Here is a 19,911-nt window from a genome sequence, read left to right as displayed (position 1 = left end):
GTTCCACAGTGGATAAAGAGTGAGATTGATTGGAGCATAGGGACTTGGCCCTGGGTCTCCCATCTCTGAGTTGGATGCCCTAATCACAGGTGTAGTCACTATTGTGCTCTGTTTAATATTCAAGTTTTTATCCATATTAGATCCTTTGGGCCAGAGAGAGGGAGAATTCATTGTATAGGGACCTGGGTACTTAACTTGGCTTTGTGGATCGCTGTGTTCAGATGATTTTCTTGGGCCTTAGATGCTGTGATGCTCAGCATTGTAATGTTCAAGTCCTGTTGTGGAGTGTACCCATAGAAGCTATTCTGTATAATAATGTAGCTTAAAAGCTGTAGCTAAAAAGCCCTGACTTTGTTTGCATAGTCTATTCACATAAACCGTGCTATGTAGAATGCACTGATAGCCAAATCTGCTTGGCTCACCCTACAGGTTACTTTCTTTAGCCTACACAGAACTGAAGTTCTGCATCACCTTTCCCCCCCAGTTTTTATTATAATCATATACCACAGAGCACTTCCTGGGATTGCCTGGCTGGGAAAAGTGGGTGGATGGTCCTTGCCTAAAAATGCTGTCGGTTCCCAATCAAATAGCTTGCAGTTAAACCAGGGAAGGCAGTGTGGTTGGAGACATGGGTCTGCCATTGATTTGCTGTGTGGCCTTGAACGAGTAACTTGACCCGTAGGTCCCAATTTACAAATGGGAGGTAAATACCCTTCCTATCTCACAAGGGAGTCATAGGTTTGTCTGGTTTCAGAGTAGCAGCCGTGTTAGTCTGTATTCGCAAAAAGAAAAGGAGGACTTGTGGCATCTTAGAGACTAACCAATTTATTTGAGCATAAGCTTTTGTGAGCTAGAGCTCACTTGACCTCTTCTAGTAGGTGAGGTGCTAATTAGTGAAAATGTAAGGGAACATGTGCATGCTTGGTTTTATAAGCTCCTGGGGGTAGTGTTTCCAGTAGTTTGTGCAGGGAGTTTCTAGAGAGTTAGTTCCACTGCTGCAGTCATTCAGCTTGTCAGTTACACGTGGGAGCCCCACTGGCAGGTGTTTTACCTCTGATCCTTTATCCTAGTGGTGGAAAGCTACAACCATGACCCGTCCAAAACTACTTTTCCCTAGGACTACCGGGGTAGACGTCTCTGGGGGGCGGGAAGGCCTAGCAGTACCAGAGTGGAGAAGTGTAGATGCTTCAGTTGCCACACAGGGGAGGACCTGCCAAGGGACAGGATCGCTGCTGTCTGAGGAGGCGTGCTGGGAGGAGCCCGATCTTCACCACCCGGCTGCCCTACAGAGGCCATGCCTCTGGGGGAGGGAAGGACCTTTTATCTGCGGGGGGGGGAGGTGACATGGGGGAAGAGCTTCCTTCTCCTGTGTGTGGAGGGGACACCCTTTTGCCCCCGTGTTTCTGTGGAGGAGACTCGCGCTGCCCTGTCGCCTTGGTGGGGGGGCAGAGAGAGTAAATCGGTCATTGTGCCTTCCCGCCCCGATTCAAAATGGCGGCTGCGGAACCGACCCTCCCTGTCACGTGACCTCGGGCCTGCCCTGGGGGCGGAGTCTCCATTCATTACATAAGGAATGTGACGGGTCTGGTTAATTCTGACGGGGCCCGGCGTCTCGCGCGCTTGCAGTTTGCGCGCTGCTGGGATGTGGGAGGGAGCGGTGAAAACGCTGCAGCAGAGGGCGCCGGCCGTTGGGATTGGGGCACGCGACCAGCCAATAGGAAGGCGCAGTGTCCGCGCGTGCAGGTCGGTTTTTCGGAGTGAGGAGAGCGACGATAAATCGCGAGGCGGGGACAAGATGTAAGGGGAGTTCGCGAGCGTAAAGACGATAACCTGCCCCGCCCCCTCCAAGGACTGCGTCAGAGACTGGAGCCGGTGGGGCGAGGGGCGGGCAGAGATTTTCCTCAGCAGCCCTCAGCTCTGCGCTCCTTTGTCGCCGGCCTCTCCCCTGAGTCCCGCGTGTCACCATCGCGCCCCGCTGGCGTAGGGGGGCGCAGCCCTGCAGCAGGGCCCGCGTCTAAAGCGCTGATCGCGCCCGATCCAGCTGCCGGGCTGTGTACAGCAAGTGCAACGGGGTCTGTTCCCTTTGTCTCCCAAGCGCCTTGTCCCGCCCGCCCTGAGTTGTCTCACGCGGCTATCTCCGTGTGTGCAGAGCCCGGTCAGGATAGCAGGCTGCAGCCTCTCCTAACCTGGCTCATGCTCACTGGTATCTAAATCACTAACGATATATAAGCATAGAAATACAGACAGGGACAACCCACGGACAGCCTCCGAGGATAGAATAGAAAACATCCACTGTCCAAAAAAGAATCAAGTTTTGCTGTCCTAATAGATAACAGGTTTTGAAATGAAACCTTGTATTTAGGGTTGGCAGAATTTAATTTTTATCTTTCTATCGTTTTGAGGGATAATATCAACACTTGAAAGCATTTTTTGATTATCATTTTATATTTTCACAATTGCAGGAAATTACATAATTGTCTGATCACCCATAATCACTGTAGACATTCAAACAGTTAAAGTTTTGTTACTATAAACACATGTCAAAATATATATCCTTGTCAAACATCAGTATTACTGAGGATCTTGCTTTGAGAAGTACCTTTGACATGCAGTACAATGAAAGTACTTCGCTCATTCTGTTCTTCTCTGTGAAGGTTCTTTTACTTTATACCTCACTTTTTACATTTGCCAATGAAGAAAGCAAGGGATAACTTTGCACTGCAAAATTAGCCCATAGAAATCACTGCCATAGATAAAACTGAGGTGAGTAGCTGAGCAGAGTTTTCAAAAATCGGTATATTTAGAAAATATATTCATCATTATCCCTGTAAGCCTGTCTTCTTATTAGAAGCCAAAAATAAAATTATTAAAACCTCCTATATGTTAATCTTGTAATAAAATCAGTTTTACTGGTAAACAGTAGGACAAATGGTAGTGAGAACTTATCACATATATGTACTGTGCCAACCAGTTTTTAAGAACAAGATGGATAGATCAGTCATCACGTTTCTTGACTACCATTTACAGCTTGAGATGAGACTAGCTCATCAACTTTCTTTTTCTTACACTTGACATTTCAGGTTTTGAATAAATTAGTATTAGAAGTGAAGGCACTTCAGTCAAAAACACTTCTAATAAAAAAATTTCTAGTGCTTTTTGTCAGTGATCTCAAAGTGCTTCAGTCTTCAGTGTATTTATTCTCACAACACCCTTGTGAGACAGGGAAGTGTTATCCCCATTTTACAGCTGAGAAAATGAGGCACAGAGGCTAAGTGACTTGTTCAAAGTCCCACACACAGTTGCTGCAGGAGCAGGTAATTGGACTTGGGGCGATCTTGGTTCTAGACTAGTGCCCTAACCACTGAATAGTCTTTTCCCTTATAATGCAATAAAACAAAGCATTTACAGACTCCTGATTACTCTAGAAAAACATCTCGAAAATATTACCACCATTGGTCATGATAGAAAACTTCAAGGTAGTACTACAGTGGGTTTACACCTATTCTATTGATTGACTTCATTTATTTGTTTGTTTGCACCAGTAAACAAGTAGTCTGGAAAAGCTGCCCTCTTATTCTGAAATGAGCTATGGATTGGTAGCTGCCTGTCATAACAGTATATTTCTTCTATAATTGGTCATTTAGCCTGGTACTTTGATGATGCAGGCATACAATTTCACTTAATCAAACTTCTTTAGTTTCTCTTCCCATCTCTCTTTTTTTTTAAAGAAAAAATGAAACCTGCAGAACATTGACAAAAGAATTTATATGCAAGTTTCATTAAAAGGCAGAGTAGTTCGCTAAATATAAATGCATGTAATGTCGGCTAACCTGTAACACTGCAAGCATAAACATACAACATGGGTACAGTAGTAATTTCATAGTTAAGATTATAATCAGATTTTATTAAATTCAACTTTGATCCCTTTTCCTCCCAACTCCTCAGAAAACCTGTTTAACTCTCTTGCGTTTTGGTCTACTTCCAACTGAGACCTTACAAAGTTGAGGTTTTCATTTTGTTGGCATATTGTATTTTAAAAACTGTCTGAAAACTTGTTCGTGTTGACAGCAGCCTCTTATAAAGGTAGTAGGCGTGGGGGTTATTTTTAGAATTGCATTCACATTACGTTGCAATGCGTTTGTCGTCTGAGGATTCAAGCTTAATATTGTCAGCCTTATGGCATTTGAATTCCACAGGCCTAGTCTGTGGACTTGAAAGTCTGGAAATGAACCAGTCAAACTGAATTTGCTCTGTTTTTGATTCTTTGCAGTTCGTGCCTATAGCTATAGCAGGGATAGTCAATTATTTTTTCGTAAAGATCCAGATTTTTTTGTCAAGGTATAGTCAACGTCCAGACTCTAGAGCAAAAGGGGGGGGGGGGGGGGGCAGGAGAGAGAAAAAAAAAAAGTAAATACAAAGATTTCAAGGTCCTTTCCAAAAGCATCTGGTGGCTGGGATTTGGCCTGTGGTCCGCCTATTGACAACCTCGAGCTATAGTTTGATGAAGAGGTAGGTATGGTGTGTCTCCATGAGCAAAGAGATACAGGGCAGCTAGTCCTTTAATCATTCTCCTCTTTCGTGATGTGCTGCTTTGGAGATCCAGAGAGTTTGAGCAGTTGAAACTGCTTCTCCCTGGATTCACAGAGTATTGAGGCTGTTGAACAAACTTGAGGATAAATAAACACACAAGCTGGATTTATGGTTGAAGCATGGGAGAGGGACTTGAGACATCTGAGTTCAGGCCAGGCTCTGTGACAGACTGTGACATGGGGCATTTAATCTCTGCCATGGTTCCCTACCTGCAAAAGGGAAATAATACTTCCTTTTTCTTGCCTGTTTAGGCTATAAGCTCTTTGGGGCAACGACTGTGTTTTGTGTACAGCATTTAATACAACGGGTTGGTTGTGTTTTCAAGGTGCTGTAATTCACACAGTCAAAAATGAATGTTTTATTCAGCTACTAAAAATTTCCTGATACACATTCATTTAAGAAGCTGCAAATAATGGCTTGTTTGAATGTTTTATTGCAAAAAAAAAAAAAAAAAAAAAGCTTGTCAAAAATTCAGTTGTTGTGTGGAATCTCAACTCTGAATGTGTATTAATGCTCATAATCTATCCAAAAACATCTTCATCTAATTTTACAATATAGACCACAAACGCCATACTTTACATACCATTCTACAAAAACATCTGTTGCTATCGCTATCATACATCAAATTGAGTAACAAAACATAGGGTTTATTTAATGGAACTTTCAACTAATCTTTGCTGTGAATTGGCCATTAAAATTAATCAAATTAATTTTAGCAAATTGACCTATTCCTCTTCAGACAATGTTTTTTCAGGACCTAAAATGACCATTTCAGCACCTTGACGTGATCTGAAATAATTCTAACTAGCATATATGGTAAGCAGGGTTTAGTCTAGGTTCCCAAATATTTAATGAGGATTGATTAATGACAGTACTAGAGCTAAGATTGTTTAGTTAAATAGAAGTTCTTGAAAATCCTGGTACTCTGAGAGGTGCTATGATTAGCTGGCTTAAGGAACCACTTTCAGAAAATTCCTGTAAGCCAATTTGTAAACAAATAAATGAATGGTTTCTATTTACAGATTATTTTGCTTAACAAGTTACAGCAAAACACAACACCGTTTCCGTGGCTAATCTTCAGTGATTTATAAGAAAGCAAGATACTGGTGCTTAATTGCTTAGAATCTAAGGGAGTTTTTGTTTTGAGAGAGTAAAAAAATAAACAAGCCAGTTGCCACTACACTGCACGTACAGTTGATGTGTACTGCCAGACGCATCTACGTAGGTACTTATCACTTGTATATCTTTCTGAAACTGGTTTAAATTGGAAGAATAGAAAGGTCAGTGTGTATTGACACTCTCTTTTTTTACATGGTTTTTGTGTAGTCTACTGACTTTACATTTCAGGCAAACTAGTTTTTTTGTTTTTTTTTCCTGGTATAGCTTCTTACATACTGGAGTGCAAAACACCATGACCCTGACCCATGTGCCTCTGGAAAAGAGCACCGTTTCTGGATAATAGTCCTCAGGCTCTAAGAAGGCGCTAACAGTGTCTCTAGGGGGGTAGGTTAGTACTAAACAGAATGTGGTACACATGGGGAAACTGTACATCTTAGTAAATCGCTTTAACTAGAGTAGTTTTGAGGGTATGGTGATTTTAAAAAAAACAAGTAGACAGTAAAGAAGGTGAGTAGTCTGGCTTGAGTTGCTCTGTTTCAACAAGGGGTAAAAAATGGAATACAAAGAGGCTGGGTAAATGACTAGTGTAGATAGACTAATGAGAACAATGTAACCTTTCCCCTCCACAAAACTTTTATTACTTCCAAAACACTAGTAAGCTAATACGATACTTGTGTTTTAAAAAAGTTCTTGTAGACAGTGTGGGGCTCTGCTGATGGACAGCAGAAAAGGTTTCACAGAGCAGTGGTAGACTGGCTATATCTCAGACCCTTGCAGCTATGGAGTTCCCATAATTAAACCATTGTCGGATATACTAAGGCCTTGTCTACACTACTGCAGTATGTCGACCTTAGTTATGCTATTCCAGCTACGTGAATAATGTAGCTGGAGTCAACATAGCTTAGGTCGACTTACTGTGGTGTCTACATAGCACTACATCGACAAGAGGTGCTCTCCCGTTGACTTTCCTTAATCTTCTTGATCCAGTGGAGTACTGGAATCGACCAGAGAGCACACTTTGCAGTCGATTTAGCGGGTCTTTGCTATACCCACTAAATCGATCCCTGCTGCATCGATCACAGCAGAGTTGATCCCCGGTAAGTGTAGACATGGCCTCAGTTTCCTTCGTACTGGCTCAGACAGACTAGGTGTTTTCAATGAGGGCATAGGTGGACAGTACCTCTACCCTGACATGAGTATCTCCTCTCCCTTCGGGGTCTGGTTTTCCTATAGTATGCCCCTATAGTATAGTCGTATACAAGGTCTTAAGTCCTTTATGCTATCCGCTTATCCTTTACAAGCTCAGGTCTCTGGTAAGAGCTGTGGTGGTGACCACCTATGAGTTCACTATCTCCTGTGTCACCTTTCCTCAATCCTTAAATCCCATGCTCTTTCCTATGCTGAGGTGAATTGAGAAATTGTTTTTTAAACAAGCTTCTTGCTCCACATTTCTTTTCTATTAAAGAGATGTTAAAGCATTAAAAAATCAAAACAATACAAGCTAATTCTTCAAATAGCTGTACTTTAAGAGGAAGAGAGCTAACTGTCAGATTTAGATCTTAAGTATGCCTCAGGATAGACTGTATTAAGGGAATATGTTGTAGTATATTTTGTCACAAATTGTAGTATGTGACTATCTTGGGTCTAACATGTAAGCAGAAAGCCAGTTCCTGCTCTGTTGGGTTTTTTAGGTCAATTTTAGAAAATGCTGTTGAATGCAGAAAGTCCAGCTTTCTAAAATGAATGGTGCTATAGCTTTTTTTCACTCAAGCTCATGGTTTTAAAGTAACAGACTATTTTATTATAGGAAACAACAAATTAGGCAGCTCTTCCAAAATGTTAATATAGAGTCATTCTGCTGCATGCGGTCGAGCTAACTTTTGTATCTACTTTTTGTATCTGGCAAGGCATTTGGCTACAGCTTAAACAGGACCTAGTTAGTAATTTTCTGGCAGCTGCATTGATCTTTTGAAAGTTGGGTCCAGGTCTTTAGTTGGATGACAGCAGGAAGCCATTTTCACTTCTGCCAAAATGCATGCTAAAAATTGTCAGTTCAAATAGCTTGCTCAACTTCATCCATAGTTCTGGCCCTACCAATTTCACAGCTGTGAAGGACTGTGAAATAAGCTCTTCCCCATGAAATCTGATTTCCTCATTGCTGCTGGGAGCGCTCCAGTGAGGGGGCTCCTAGCTGTAAGTCTGGGACGGGGAGGGAGAGGACTTGTCCTTCCCCTGCACAGCTGCTCTAGCTTTCAGGGGGAGATCAGACCCACCTTGGAGTGCCTGCCTCCCCTCTGCTGCAGGAAGCTCCAGCCTCGGAGATTCCTGTAGATGCAGGAGACTTGTGGAGGTGAGTCGGATATTCCCCCTGCTCCTGGGAGAGCCCCAGCCAGGGAGCTCTTAGTTGTGAGTCCCTGCTAGGGTGGGGAGGGACAGGACATGGCAGCAGGGGGGTTGGGTGGGAGGAGATCAGACCAACTTCCAGGTACCTTTTGGGTTGGAACCCCCATGGTTACAACACTGAAATTTCAGATATAAACTGCTCAAAACGTGAAATTGACTAATTTAAAAACCCTCTGGCTGTGAAATTGATCAAAATGACTGTGAATTTGGTAGGGCCCTATCCATAGTATAACTTGCTTTTGTGGGCTTCCATAAAGTGAACAAAAACTTGATAGTTTAGTAGCTGGAAGCTAACAGTTCTCTGATCTGATAGAATAGTGTGAGACCAGGAATTCAAATTCTAGCACATTACCTCTTTCTGCTTTTAGTTGAAGTAGCTTGACCTCCATCAAAAGTTAGATCTGGTGTTATGTATGGCTGTCCATTGTATCCAATAATGTCATGGCATATTTGGCAAACCACCTCCGTTTTACTGGAGTAGGGAAGAGGTCTGTCTCAAAATGCCTCTATCTATCCAAAATATTTTTATTTCTAATTGTAGAAAAATTGCAAATAGTAAAGCTGTTAAAATGTCAATTAGTTCAAATACTCCTATTGTGTTCACAATTTATTATAAACCTCAGCAGGCTGAAATTATGGGTGTTTATCAGAGGAGTGGGATAAGGATTGCAGCTGAATGATTAAGCATCTGTGCAAAGCATTTTAATGTTCAGAAGACAGTTTTTTTTCCTATTAATAGGGAGGTCATAAGTTTGAAAACAGAGGTTCCTCAGAGCCTGATGAAGCTCACCCAAAACGGTCCAAATGCAACAATGATGCATTGGTTTAAATAAACACTGAGTTTCTGTGCCTCTTAGATTCTGTGCAAGACAGGATCAGGGATGCCTTTTGTGGCTTTAACCCACCTTTGCGCTGTTCTGATTCTGGACTGCTTAACAGCCCTTGACATTACTGACAGCCATGGGGGGCCTATCTAAGTTACAGCAGCTTGTCCCTGTCTGTAGCACTGCATGGAACCTTGCTTTTGCTGTACCCCTGACATGCCCCCTGTTACAATGTGTGAATGCGTCCTTACCAGACCACTTTGTGTCTTGGGCAAATCCTCTTCTGGATGAATCTGGTGTTTTTAATACTCCTTTATACCACTGTGGTCCTTTCTGCATGCATAAAGAGGCCATGGCAGGGGGTGAACATGTTGCTCTTTGTATACATAATGCATATAAAACTAACATTTGTAGTGGGAGATTTCATTGTCTGCCTCTGACCAAAGGTGAAGGCTGAAGGAAGCATTTCATACGATTCTGCACACCTATTTTCCCTGGCCTGTAGTACATTGAAATCTCAGTATTTGAACTTGACTCTTTTGCTCTCTGCTTTTCTGAAGTGGTGGTAACACACCTTTAGGAGGTCTTTATTTTGACAACCGTAAATCAGCATTTCAAAGGTACTTACAGCTGATCGATCACTTTTCTGACTTTCCTGTGTGAATGGCAATTGGAGTGCAACTCTGAATATTAATATCAGTTCAGCATGTTGGGCTTCAACACAATGCGTCTTTGGTTCCCTTAAAATGTATTTTGGAATTGAATTCCCAGGTACCTCAATTCCAATATCTCAAAATATAAGAGAGCTATCTCAGGATTTTGTAAAAAGCTTACCCTGATAGTGGTCAACATATTTCTTTTACCAGGAGCACAACAATGTTAGTACAGTTAAGAACACTTTATATAAAAAAAAATATTCATGTGAGAATGACCCTTCCAGAGCTTTTCTGAAGTATTTCTATTCCAGTAAGCTTCTTTTATCCAAGAACAAATTGAAAAGACAAAACATGTATATATTGACTTGTGATGTGCATTACAACAGATGCTCAAACTTGAGTGAAATGGCCAATCTCAGACTCACTGCCCAGTCTTTCCAGATGCCATACTTGACATTTGATAGTCCCTTTGTTCAGTTCACTTGCCTTAGTTACTGTGTTACTGGAGGCATACAGGTGTTTTATCTCCTAGTTTTAGGATGACTTGGGCAACTAAGCTGTATACATATTTTAGTAGCAAAATCATAGCAAAGTAGTACGTGAGGGGTTTATTGTATATGAGAGCATGTTCAGAATTAAGTGAACAAATTACTTAGATTAGCATTAACCATAGCAGCACACTTATCACTTATGGTAATTATTACATTTTCCAAAGTTTTCTAAGAAAGGCTAGTGATCTTGAGTGCCCAACTTGAGACATCTTAAAGGAATCTGATTTTCAGAGGCTAGGTGGACAGCACTTTATTTAAATAAAAGTCCTTTTGAAAATGTGTTGTGTTAAGCACCTCCAAAATTGTTGTACGCTGTCACTAGTCACTTCTTAAAATCTTATTCTTTGTCAATAGCGTGTACTGTGCACCTGTAGGAAAAAATAAATTGCTTGCTTATTTGGTTGCGTTTTTCTGTTAACAGCAGACTCTCAGATTGACAAAATTTGGCCTGCATAAATTCAGGTTTTGAGAATATAGATTGCTTGAAGGAACTTCCCCTCTATTTTTCTTCCCCCATATAGAATGACTTTTCCCATAATGACTGCATGCCAAGTAATGAGAATAGTTTGGATCACACCACACCACCTCATGATGGACTTTCGATGGCCTCTCATAGACCTCAGCGGGAAGGTATGTAAATAAAATTCTGTTTAGAAGTTTTTTATATTCTTTGCATGTTAAATTTAACCTGGTGTTATGGGACTCCTATGTCTTACTCTTCACTCAAATGAGGAATTGACTGGTCCCTAAGTGCAGCTGCTTCTGGATCACCTTACACAGCACTCTCCCATCTGGTATGAGCAGAATGACAGGATTGTATGATTGTAGTTAGTTTCCTACTGCTAATATCAGAATGGATAGAGATTAATTGCAGGTGGGTCAAGAAAGAGGCTTACCCCTGAAGCAGAGATGGTTTATTGGGAGGAGGAATATAAACTTAACAGGAACTGACTTTATCCACAGTATTGGTTGCTATAGTGATGCAAAACATTTGTGAATTAAGCTGTCGATATTGTAAAGTTGTGACTATGGTGTTGCTTGCTTGATTCACTCTTCTTACCTAAGACTCATACACTTTAAGGTCAGAAGGGATCATCACTATCATCTAGTACGCGGTGGCCAAACTGTGGTTCATGCCTCACCTCTCCGGCCCCCCTTGCCATTCTCCACCTACCAGACTGGGGTGGAGCTCGGGGCTTCTGCCCTGTGGTGGAGTGGTGGGTCTAGGGGCTTTTGCCCAGTGGGGAGTGGGGGTCACCTGCAGGGAGGAACCTACTAGGGCTTAGGCCTTCAGCCCCACTCTTTTTCTGAAGCTATGAGCACTGGCAGGCACCTCACATGGGACTGAAGCCCCAAGCCCCAATACCCTGCTGCTAGGCAGAAGCCCTGAATAGGTGACCCCGGCTCTCGAACTTCTAAAGATTATTGCATGCAGCTCAGAGGATCAGTAAGTTTGGCCACCCCTGATCTAGTCTTGCCTCCTACACGTTGCAGGCCATGTAACCTCACCCACCCACTCCTGTAGTAGACCCATAATCTCTGGCTGAGTTACCAAAGTCCTCAAATAATGATTTAAAGACTTAAAATTAGAGAATCCACCAGTTATGCTAGTTTAAACCTGCGAGTGATCCATGCCCCGTGCTGCAGAGGAAGGTGGAAAAGCCCCAGGGTTTCTGCCAATCTGACATGGGAAAAATTCTTTCCTGACCCCAAATATGGCAGTCAATCAGACGCTGAGCCTGTGGGCAGGACCCATCAGAGAGACACCTAGGAAATAATTCTGTGTAGTAACTCAGACCCTTATCGTCTAGTGTCCCATCGCTGGCTGTTGGGGATATCTGCTGCTAGAAGTTGCAGATCAGATACATGTCATTGTAGATGGTCCCATCATACCATCCCCTCCGTAAACTTATCAAGCTCAGTCTTGAAGCCACTTAAGTTTTTTTTCCCACACTGCTCCCTTTGGAAGCCTGTTCCAGAACTTCACTCCTCTGACGGTAAGAAACCTTCATCTAAACACTCTCTCTCTCTCTCTCTCTCTCTGTATTTCTAGAGAGCAATCCTGTCTCCTCATAGTTGTCTTTTAGTTTGGCTAATAAGTCAAGCTCTTTGAGTCTTCTCTCGTAAGGTAGGTTTTCCATTCTTTCGATCATCCTTGTGGCCCTTTTCTGCATCTGTTCCAGTTTGAATTCATTTTTCCTTAAACATGGGAGGCCAGAATTGCACAGAGTATTCCAGACCAGGTCTCACTAGTGCTTTGTATAACTTACAAATGTAGATATTATTTTTTTGTTTGTGGTTACATAACTGCACTCAAACAAAACTGTAAAACTTTTTAGAGCCTACAAATCCACTCAGTCTCCTACTTGTTCAGCTAAGATAAACAAGTTTGTTTACATTTATGGGAGATAATTCTGCCTGCTTCTTGTTTACAATGTCACCTGAAAGTGAGAACAGGCATTCGCATGGCACTTCTGTAGCTGCCATTGCAAGGTAAATAAGAAGTTTTACATTGTTTTATGTAGGAGTGCAGTTATGTTTACTTTGTATTCTGTTGTAATTTAAATATATCTGAAAATGTAGAAAACATCCAAAAATTTAAATAAATGGTATTCTGTTTAACAGTGCGATTAAATCTGCTATTAATCATGACTATTTTTAATCTCGTGATTAATGGCAATTTTTTAATAGTTTGACAGCCCTTTTACTTTCTCTTTCAAAATTTGTTTCAAGACCTTGCATATAACTAAGGTCAAACTAACAGTTCTGTAGTATTCCGGATCACTCTCCTCTCCCCCCCTTCTTAAAAATGGGAACTATATTAACAGTTCTCCAGTCATGGGGTATGACACCCTCCCCCACTGTTTACACATTTATTAAAAACCCTTCCTATTGGTCTTGCAATTTCATGTGCCAATTCCTTTAATATTCTTGGATGGAGATTATCTGTGCGCCTTCTCTTCCCCCCCTCCCCGCACCCTCCCAGTCCCATTAAGTTGTTTGAGTTGGACTTCCACCTAAGATGTGGTAATTTCTACTTCCATATCCTTGTTCAGTAGCCACTCCGCCACTATCCCTAAGCTCTTCATTAGCCTTATTAAAAACTGAGGCAAAGTATTTGGTTTTGATGTTGGGCCATTCCTAGATTTTTAATTTCTACCCCATCCTCGGTGCTTAGTGGTCCCACTTCTTCTTTGATTGTTTTCTTCTTATATATGGCTATAGAACCTTTTACTGTTTTTAATTTCCTTTGCAAGGTCCAACGCTGCTTGGCCTTTAGTCCAGTCAACTTCACTAACTAATTCCTTTTAAGTTTTCCTTTTTTAACTCAAGGACCCTAGTTGCTCATCATTTTTGTTTCTTTCCATTTGTTTTAAACTGAATCAGCTCATGGTCACTTGAACCAATGTTGTTCCCTACAATCGGCTCTTCTGTGAGGTCCTCATTACTCACCAATACCAATCTAAAATGGTATTTCCCCGTTGTTGGTTCAGAAACTATTTGAAAAAAATCTGTCAACTATCACATCCAGGAAAATCTGGGCCCTACTATTATTAGTAGCACTTGCCCTCCGATCTATATCTGGGAAGTTAATCTTCCATAATCACACAATTCTCAGTACTGTTTATTTCATTAAAAATGTTAGAGGTCTCTACATACAAATCGGATCCTAGGAGTCTGTTTCATATCCAAGTACTATCCTTGTGGAAGCTTTGGTAGCTTTCTTCCCCAAAGTGATTTTGACCCAAACAGACTGTCTTATCCATTCCATCATTTTCTAATTTCTTTACAGTCTACCTCATCATTAATATACAATGCTACTCCTTCACCTTTGCCTTTATATCTATCTTTCCTGAACAGCACATACTCTTCAATACTTGTACTCTAGTCATGACTACCATTCCACCATGTTTCTTATCCTTATGATACTTGATTTCACTTCCTGCACCAGTAGTTCTAGTTCCTCTGTTTTGCTCTCTAGGCTCCTTGTGTTGGTGTACAAACATCATACTTGTTTCTGTTTTGACTTCGCCCAGATTCCTCACCCAACTGGGTATGGTCATTCTACTGCCAGTATTGCTTAACTTTACTGGCATTGGCATGAAGAGTCAGGTATCTTTCCTCTTAATGTCGATTCTCCTACCCATTGCTGTTTCTTTCTCCATTGCTGTATCCTCTCTTGGTTTTCTCCTCCTGCTCAATGTTATAATCAGGTGTGGAGCTTACATGAGGGTTTTTTTGGAATGTTTTTATCTTAACAAAATACTTAAATGAGAACGAGTCTTCTGCTTTTCTTTACTATGTACCAGTCTAGAAGTGCTTCACTTCAGTTTGGAGTTTTAAAAGTGTAGTAGTGAAATACTGAAGAAAATGAGTAATAGTTTGTCTAATTTTCAATGATTGTAGTCAAGTGCCACTCAGTTGCATTCCTCATTAATAACACCCTCTTTGCTTAGGGAGTATGTATATAGATACTCCGGGGGTAATTCTGTAACACAAACTAAACGTTCTGTGCACAATATTTTAAAATTCTCCATATTTTATTTGTCAACACAATGTAATCACTCTGGTTTTAATTATTTTGGTAATTTATTTAAACTACAGTACAGTGGATGGAGAATGGGATTGTGAGGCATTGGAGGAAATATCCAAACACCATTTGTCTAATAGTAATGTAGCTAGGTTTGACCCTTTATTTCTAGTTTCTTAGTCAACAAATGTATGCAGCCATATGCTCAGTATTATATCCTAGGCAACTGGAGAGCAAGTGAGGCCTGGGGAATCAAACTCACAATTTATATTGGCTATCGACCATTTCCAGAAAGGTTAGTAGTAGACAGTTCATAGAGCACATTTTGATAGGAAAATTTTTAGGTCCAAAAAATTAGACCCGTTCTAATCACTGAAGCACCATAAGCATTTATATGGTCATACTGTCTTTTACAATAAGGCTCCTTTACACCTCTCTGGCAATGTAAAGGAGCCTTAAAACTTTTACACATGGTTTATGCTCCTGGGGGAACTCACTAAAAATGAGAACGATTGGCTAACAGTGGGACCAACTAAGTAGGCAGCCTGCTATGTTATACTCTGCCTGAGAGGACAGAGCCTGCCTCACACCTACCTCCAAACACCTCAAAGCCCTGCCCCTCCATGCCAGGCGCGCTGCAATAGTGAGCCAGAAGCACAGAGTCTCTATTGTTCACTGAGTTGCATGCCTGCCCAGTTCCACCCCCAGCATTGATTGATGTCTTCCCACAAATGCCCAGCTCTCTCCCACTTCCCCACCCCCCACGTTGATTTACGTCTCCACCAGCTGCTCTGGGCTGCCAGGGAAGAGCAAGTGACTACTCTTGCGCTTCCCTTTTGCTTCCCCTCAGAAGTCATTTTTCTGTGGGGAAGCAAAGAAATCTGCAGATGATATGAATTCTGTGCCAATGTAGTGCATCTTCCAGGTGGAATTGCTGAATAGAGTTCAGGTAACTTGCAAAAAGTTACTTGGAAACTTGTGGCAATCCTATATCTTATCCAGTAAACCCCAGTTCTTCTCATATAGATGACTTCAAAACTCTGTATTCAAGCCAGCTGTGTGTGTAAAAAAAAAAAAAAAAAAAAGTGTTCCTATATGTATAACTCAAAACAAGAGATTTAGCTTCCAGACTTGGTTCTGGTACATAATTTGATTGTAGCTAAGTGCTAAAACAGTGTTCAGAATGATGGTAAGCTGTAGTATGCACACATACATACTAAAGTTGACATTCAGCATGAATATGTATTGTGAACAGAATGAGTCAGAGCTATGTATGAGCCATTATTATCTTAGCCAGTGTTACTTAATTTGAACAGACGACCAATCCATCCACTCACTTAAGCTCTTAAAAACACTGACTCTGGAAGAAGTCTGTTTAAAAACATAAATAAAAAAGCAACATAGGCAATCACAAAACTAAGTCTTTATTTCAGAAACACTTAGAGGCTGCTGAGAGGTAACTACAATATCAATTAGAGCACTTACAAAATCTAGAGCATTGAAAACCAAGAAAATGAATAGTAAAGGAGATTGCATATCTTTGTCTACATAATAAATGCATAATAGTTATTCCTCAAATATTATAAATATTTATAACACAAGTCTTAAATAGCCTAAAATAAAAGTTTCATTTTCAAGATTAATATGATCATAAATGTGCACACACATAGTTAGGGTCAGCCTCAAATACTAGTCAGCATACACTTTCCCTATTATGACATTTCACCATAAGTTTGATTTAACTACATGTACATCATTATCAAATGACTGTAAGTATGAACCAAGAATTTTTATGTTTATACACAAATGTTAACTGGTATTTCCCATTTAACAATACCGCTTATGGAACCTCCCATGGCCCAGGCTCAAGGTGTTATGCAGTGCATGTTTCTTTATAATTAAAAACCAATGTATTTGTTAACATAGGCAGTTGAAGATTTTGCAAGGTTAACTGTTCGGTTATCCTTAAATTCTTGAGGTTAAAGTGACAGGTGTAGCAGTCTTAACTTCCGAAACAAAGGTTTTTGTTTAATTTTTGGGGTAACTTAAATGTCTATTGGTGGGTAGGTCATTTTTTTCCTCTCATTACTTTGAAAACAAGTTACTCACAATTTAAAAAAAAAAAAAAAAATCTGGGAAGTGACATTTAAAATTCCTAGCTATAAAGGATACTCTGTTTATGGTTTGGAAACTAAGTATTTCAGGAGTTGTGGGATTATAGGATTTCAGGTTTGTGTGGTTGCTTGTTTCAGTTTATCCAAGATTCAGTTACTAATTTGGCTGTTTCAGTCTAGAACTGGCATTTACAAATGGATGTCTAACCTACTGAAACTTTTAAATTTAAATGTAAGTATGAGCAGAAGCTGTACAAGTTGTGTAAGGTGATGATATTGCAGCTGATTTGGCAAGAATGAATAACTCTGTTCTAATCAATATATGCAAGGAGGTTAATTAAGATTCCTTATCTCTGAATTACCTGACATTTTAACTATTTCAATCTTAATTTTTCAGTGATGAAAAAACAACCTTGCTATTTAAAAAAAAAAAAAAAGGGGGGGGGGGGTGAGCAGAATGATAAGGAGAGAATCTCCTGCAGACAATTGCTTTTGCATGATGTACAAAAGATCCATGTCTTTCCTTCTTCAGGGTCGCTGATACAAATGCTAATGTTGTGACCTTACTTAACAGATGAGGTCTGTCAAGATCAGCCCATGGTTGTAAGGAAATAAATTCTTTATCTTGATACAATCTTGGGGCATGTCACACTACAGCCCTAAATCACTTATATTATGTCAACTTACAGCCATGGCAGTAATTACTGCAGTGGCTGATGTCTCCACTATCCTCCCTTTTTTGTCAGTGGTGTGCATCCTCACTAGAAGCGCTTCCACCAACTGAAGAGGTGGGCAGTGTGGGAGCCTGAGAGCCAGGGCTCTCAGCTCTGCACAGCTTCATGCTGGGAGCCCAGTTGCTGCCTGGGCTTCTCACCTCCCAGCATAGAGATGTGAAATTGACAAGACACTTACATCAGCTGTTGGATAACGCAGTGTCTACACACACACTGTCGCCCTAACTACACCGGCGTTAGCAATGTTGGTGTAGTAGGACACTTACATCGATGGGATGAGGCTGTAGTGTGTATGCTGACATAATTAGGTTGATGTAAACTGCCTTACATCGATCAACCTAATTGTAGCCTAGACCAGGCCTTAGAGGAAACAAGATAAGAGGAGCCTTTCAACTTCATAACAACTTTCATATAGGATTTTTCTTACAAGTTGCATCCTGAAAAACACTAATTCAAGCTTTAAGTAATATTTGAAGATTACAACACCACATCTCCTTAACAAGTATCAGCAAGGGGTGCTCCCTTTTTTCCAGGTATGGGAGACTATGTGGAGGGTTCAGAGGGTGTATAGAGCCTGTAGCCCACCTTCTCCAGTGCAATGCAGTGAAACTGCCCTGGCCTGTTACTGGATCTGTCTGAATGGTCTGGGTGCTGGGACTATTAGTCTCAGTCTCTTGAGCTCTTTTTCAGTAATTCATTCTGCATATAAACAAGTTCAAAACCTGCAATCTGAATATAGTACTTCTCTCTTGCTGTAGTCTCCCCATCCTTTCTTACCCCCCCCCCCCTTTTTTCTGATCACTGACTTGGTCATGCTGTCATACTTCTATCAGTATTCTACATTTTACCTCACTTGTCACTTTCAATTACAGACTCTGGCCTTTTGTGAAGTGGGCCCTATTTCTTAAGTTCTGCAAAATGGGACTGCAGTGCACAGGAGTTGACTGTTTTCAGTTGGCTGCACTGAAACCTTTTGCTATAAACACATGTTTATTTTAAGGTTTTCTCTTCACTGACAGTAATTACTGGGTCTGTTATTGGCTGTGTAAGGCTTCATGCCCATATCTCTAATATTGTGTAATACATCTGGACAGAAATACACACAATGGTGGCAGTCAGTACTGAGAATCTGGTTTTGAAGAGTGGTTTTCAGACCAGAGAAACTTATTTCCTTGAGCACCAGGGCTGTGGTTTTCTGCTCCTATTTTCCCCAGAAAAAGAGTAACTGACAGTGAGGGTGCATGATTCTCTAACATGGTGATGCTGTCATAACAGATGAATGAATTTTCAAACTAGACCTGTACCTAGTACAATAAATTGCTGTTTTTTCTTTCAGCTGTTCACATTGAGAAGATAACACTGAAAGGAGTATCAAGAAAAAGGGCTGACAAACATTTGGAGTATACCTTCAAAGTAAGCAAATAACAGCTGGCTTTTAAAAGTACATCTTTTTAATATGAAGTTAACACAGCTTAGGGATATAAAAAATGTTTTTAAATTACTAGTGTTAGTGAGATTTCTCTCCCCACTAGTTCTTTTAAAGTGATGTCTGCCTATTCTAAGACGCATGTTCTCTGCCTCATTCATTAAGATATGGTGCAAATGCTTCCTGTACTTCCAGGTCTGAGGTGTGAAGACACAACATACTGAGCATCAGTTAGGCCTCTTCTAAACGTGTGTGTATGTCACTCCAGAGTAATAATATGCCTGAAAATCTTGGCCTTTTTGGGTCTAACCCAGACCTGGAGAGCTGCATGCTTGTGAAAATTCTAAAACAGTACTAGAAATATATTTAATACTAAAACTGTTTAATTACTTAGTAAAAATACCAAATAGGTGTCCTGAGGTTTTTGTGTCTGCAGCTGCCAGTAGTACAGAAGTCAGAAAGGCAGTCAAGGCCATGTGGCCCTTTTATAACTATATTCTGAATGTTTGGCACTACAAAAGGGTGGCCCTGACCAGCACTGCTTTCTGGAAGGTCTATGTGGTGCATCCCACAAGCATGAGAATATCCAGAGACAATGATCTAATGGTTACCAGGGGTTGGGGCTTGATTACGTAAGTGAATAGTGCTTTGCTACTAGTTCAGAAAAGCTTTCTATACTGAAGTGCATTAAGTTAGACTATTAGTGCTATGTATCCATGAATTCTGCAAACTGGTCCTACTTTGACTAAATGAGGACAACTTACAGTTTGTTTGTTCCTAGTCAATGCTATGTAATGTGGCCAAGTACTTAAGGCACTGGACTGGGACTCGGAAGGCCTGGGTTGGTTTGATTTTTCGCCATCTGTAAAATGTGATAATGATTATCTTTTGCAAAGCATTTTGAGATCTGCTAATAAAGTGCTATATAAAAGCAAGGTATTTCGGCATCTAACCTTACTGGCC

At 40.9% G+C, this 19,911-nt stretch overlaps 1 protein-coding gene across 6 annotated transcripts in view; it reads left to right on the top strand.

The window, feature by feature from the left end:
• Positions 1–19,911, top strand: part of ZCCHC2 (zinc finger CCHC-type containing 2) — a 71,934-nt gene that overhangs the window by 3,519 nt on the left and 48,504 nt on the right. For all 6 annotated transcript variants that reach the window (XR_006288736.1, XM_043540206.1, XM_043540207.1 and 3 more), the window contains exons 2-3: positions 10,665–10,773; positions 18,859–18,935. Coding sequence is in view for 5 of the 6 variants with exons in the window: in XM_043540206.1 (XP_043396141.1) it covers positions 10,665–10,773; positions 18,859–18,935 (186 nt within the window). In the remaining variant the exon portion in view is untranslated. The remainder of the gene's footprint in view (positions 1–10,664; positions 10,774–18,858; positions 18,936–19,911) is intronic.

This window comes from Chelonia mydas, chromosome 2, assembly GCF_015237465.2.
Source record: "Chelonia mydas isolate rCheMyd1 chromosome 2, rCheMyd1.pri.v2, whole genome shotgun sequence".
In the NCBI taxonomy this organism is placed as follows: Eukaryota; Metazoa; Chordata; order Testudines; family Cheloniidae; genus Chelonia; species Chelonia mydas.
Note: the sequence above shows the minus strand (reverse complement) of the source record. Positions and strands in the feature narration are given on the sequence as shown.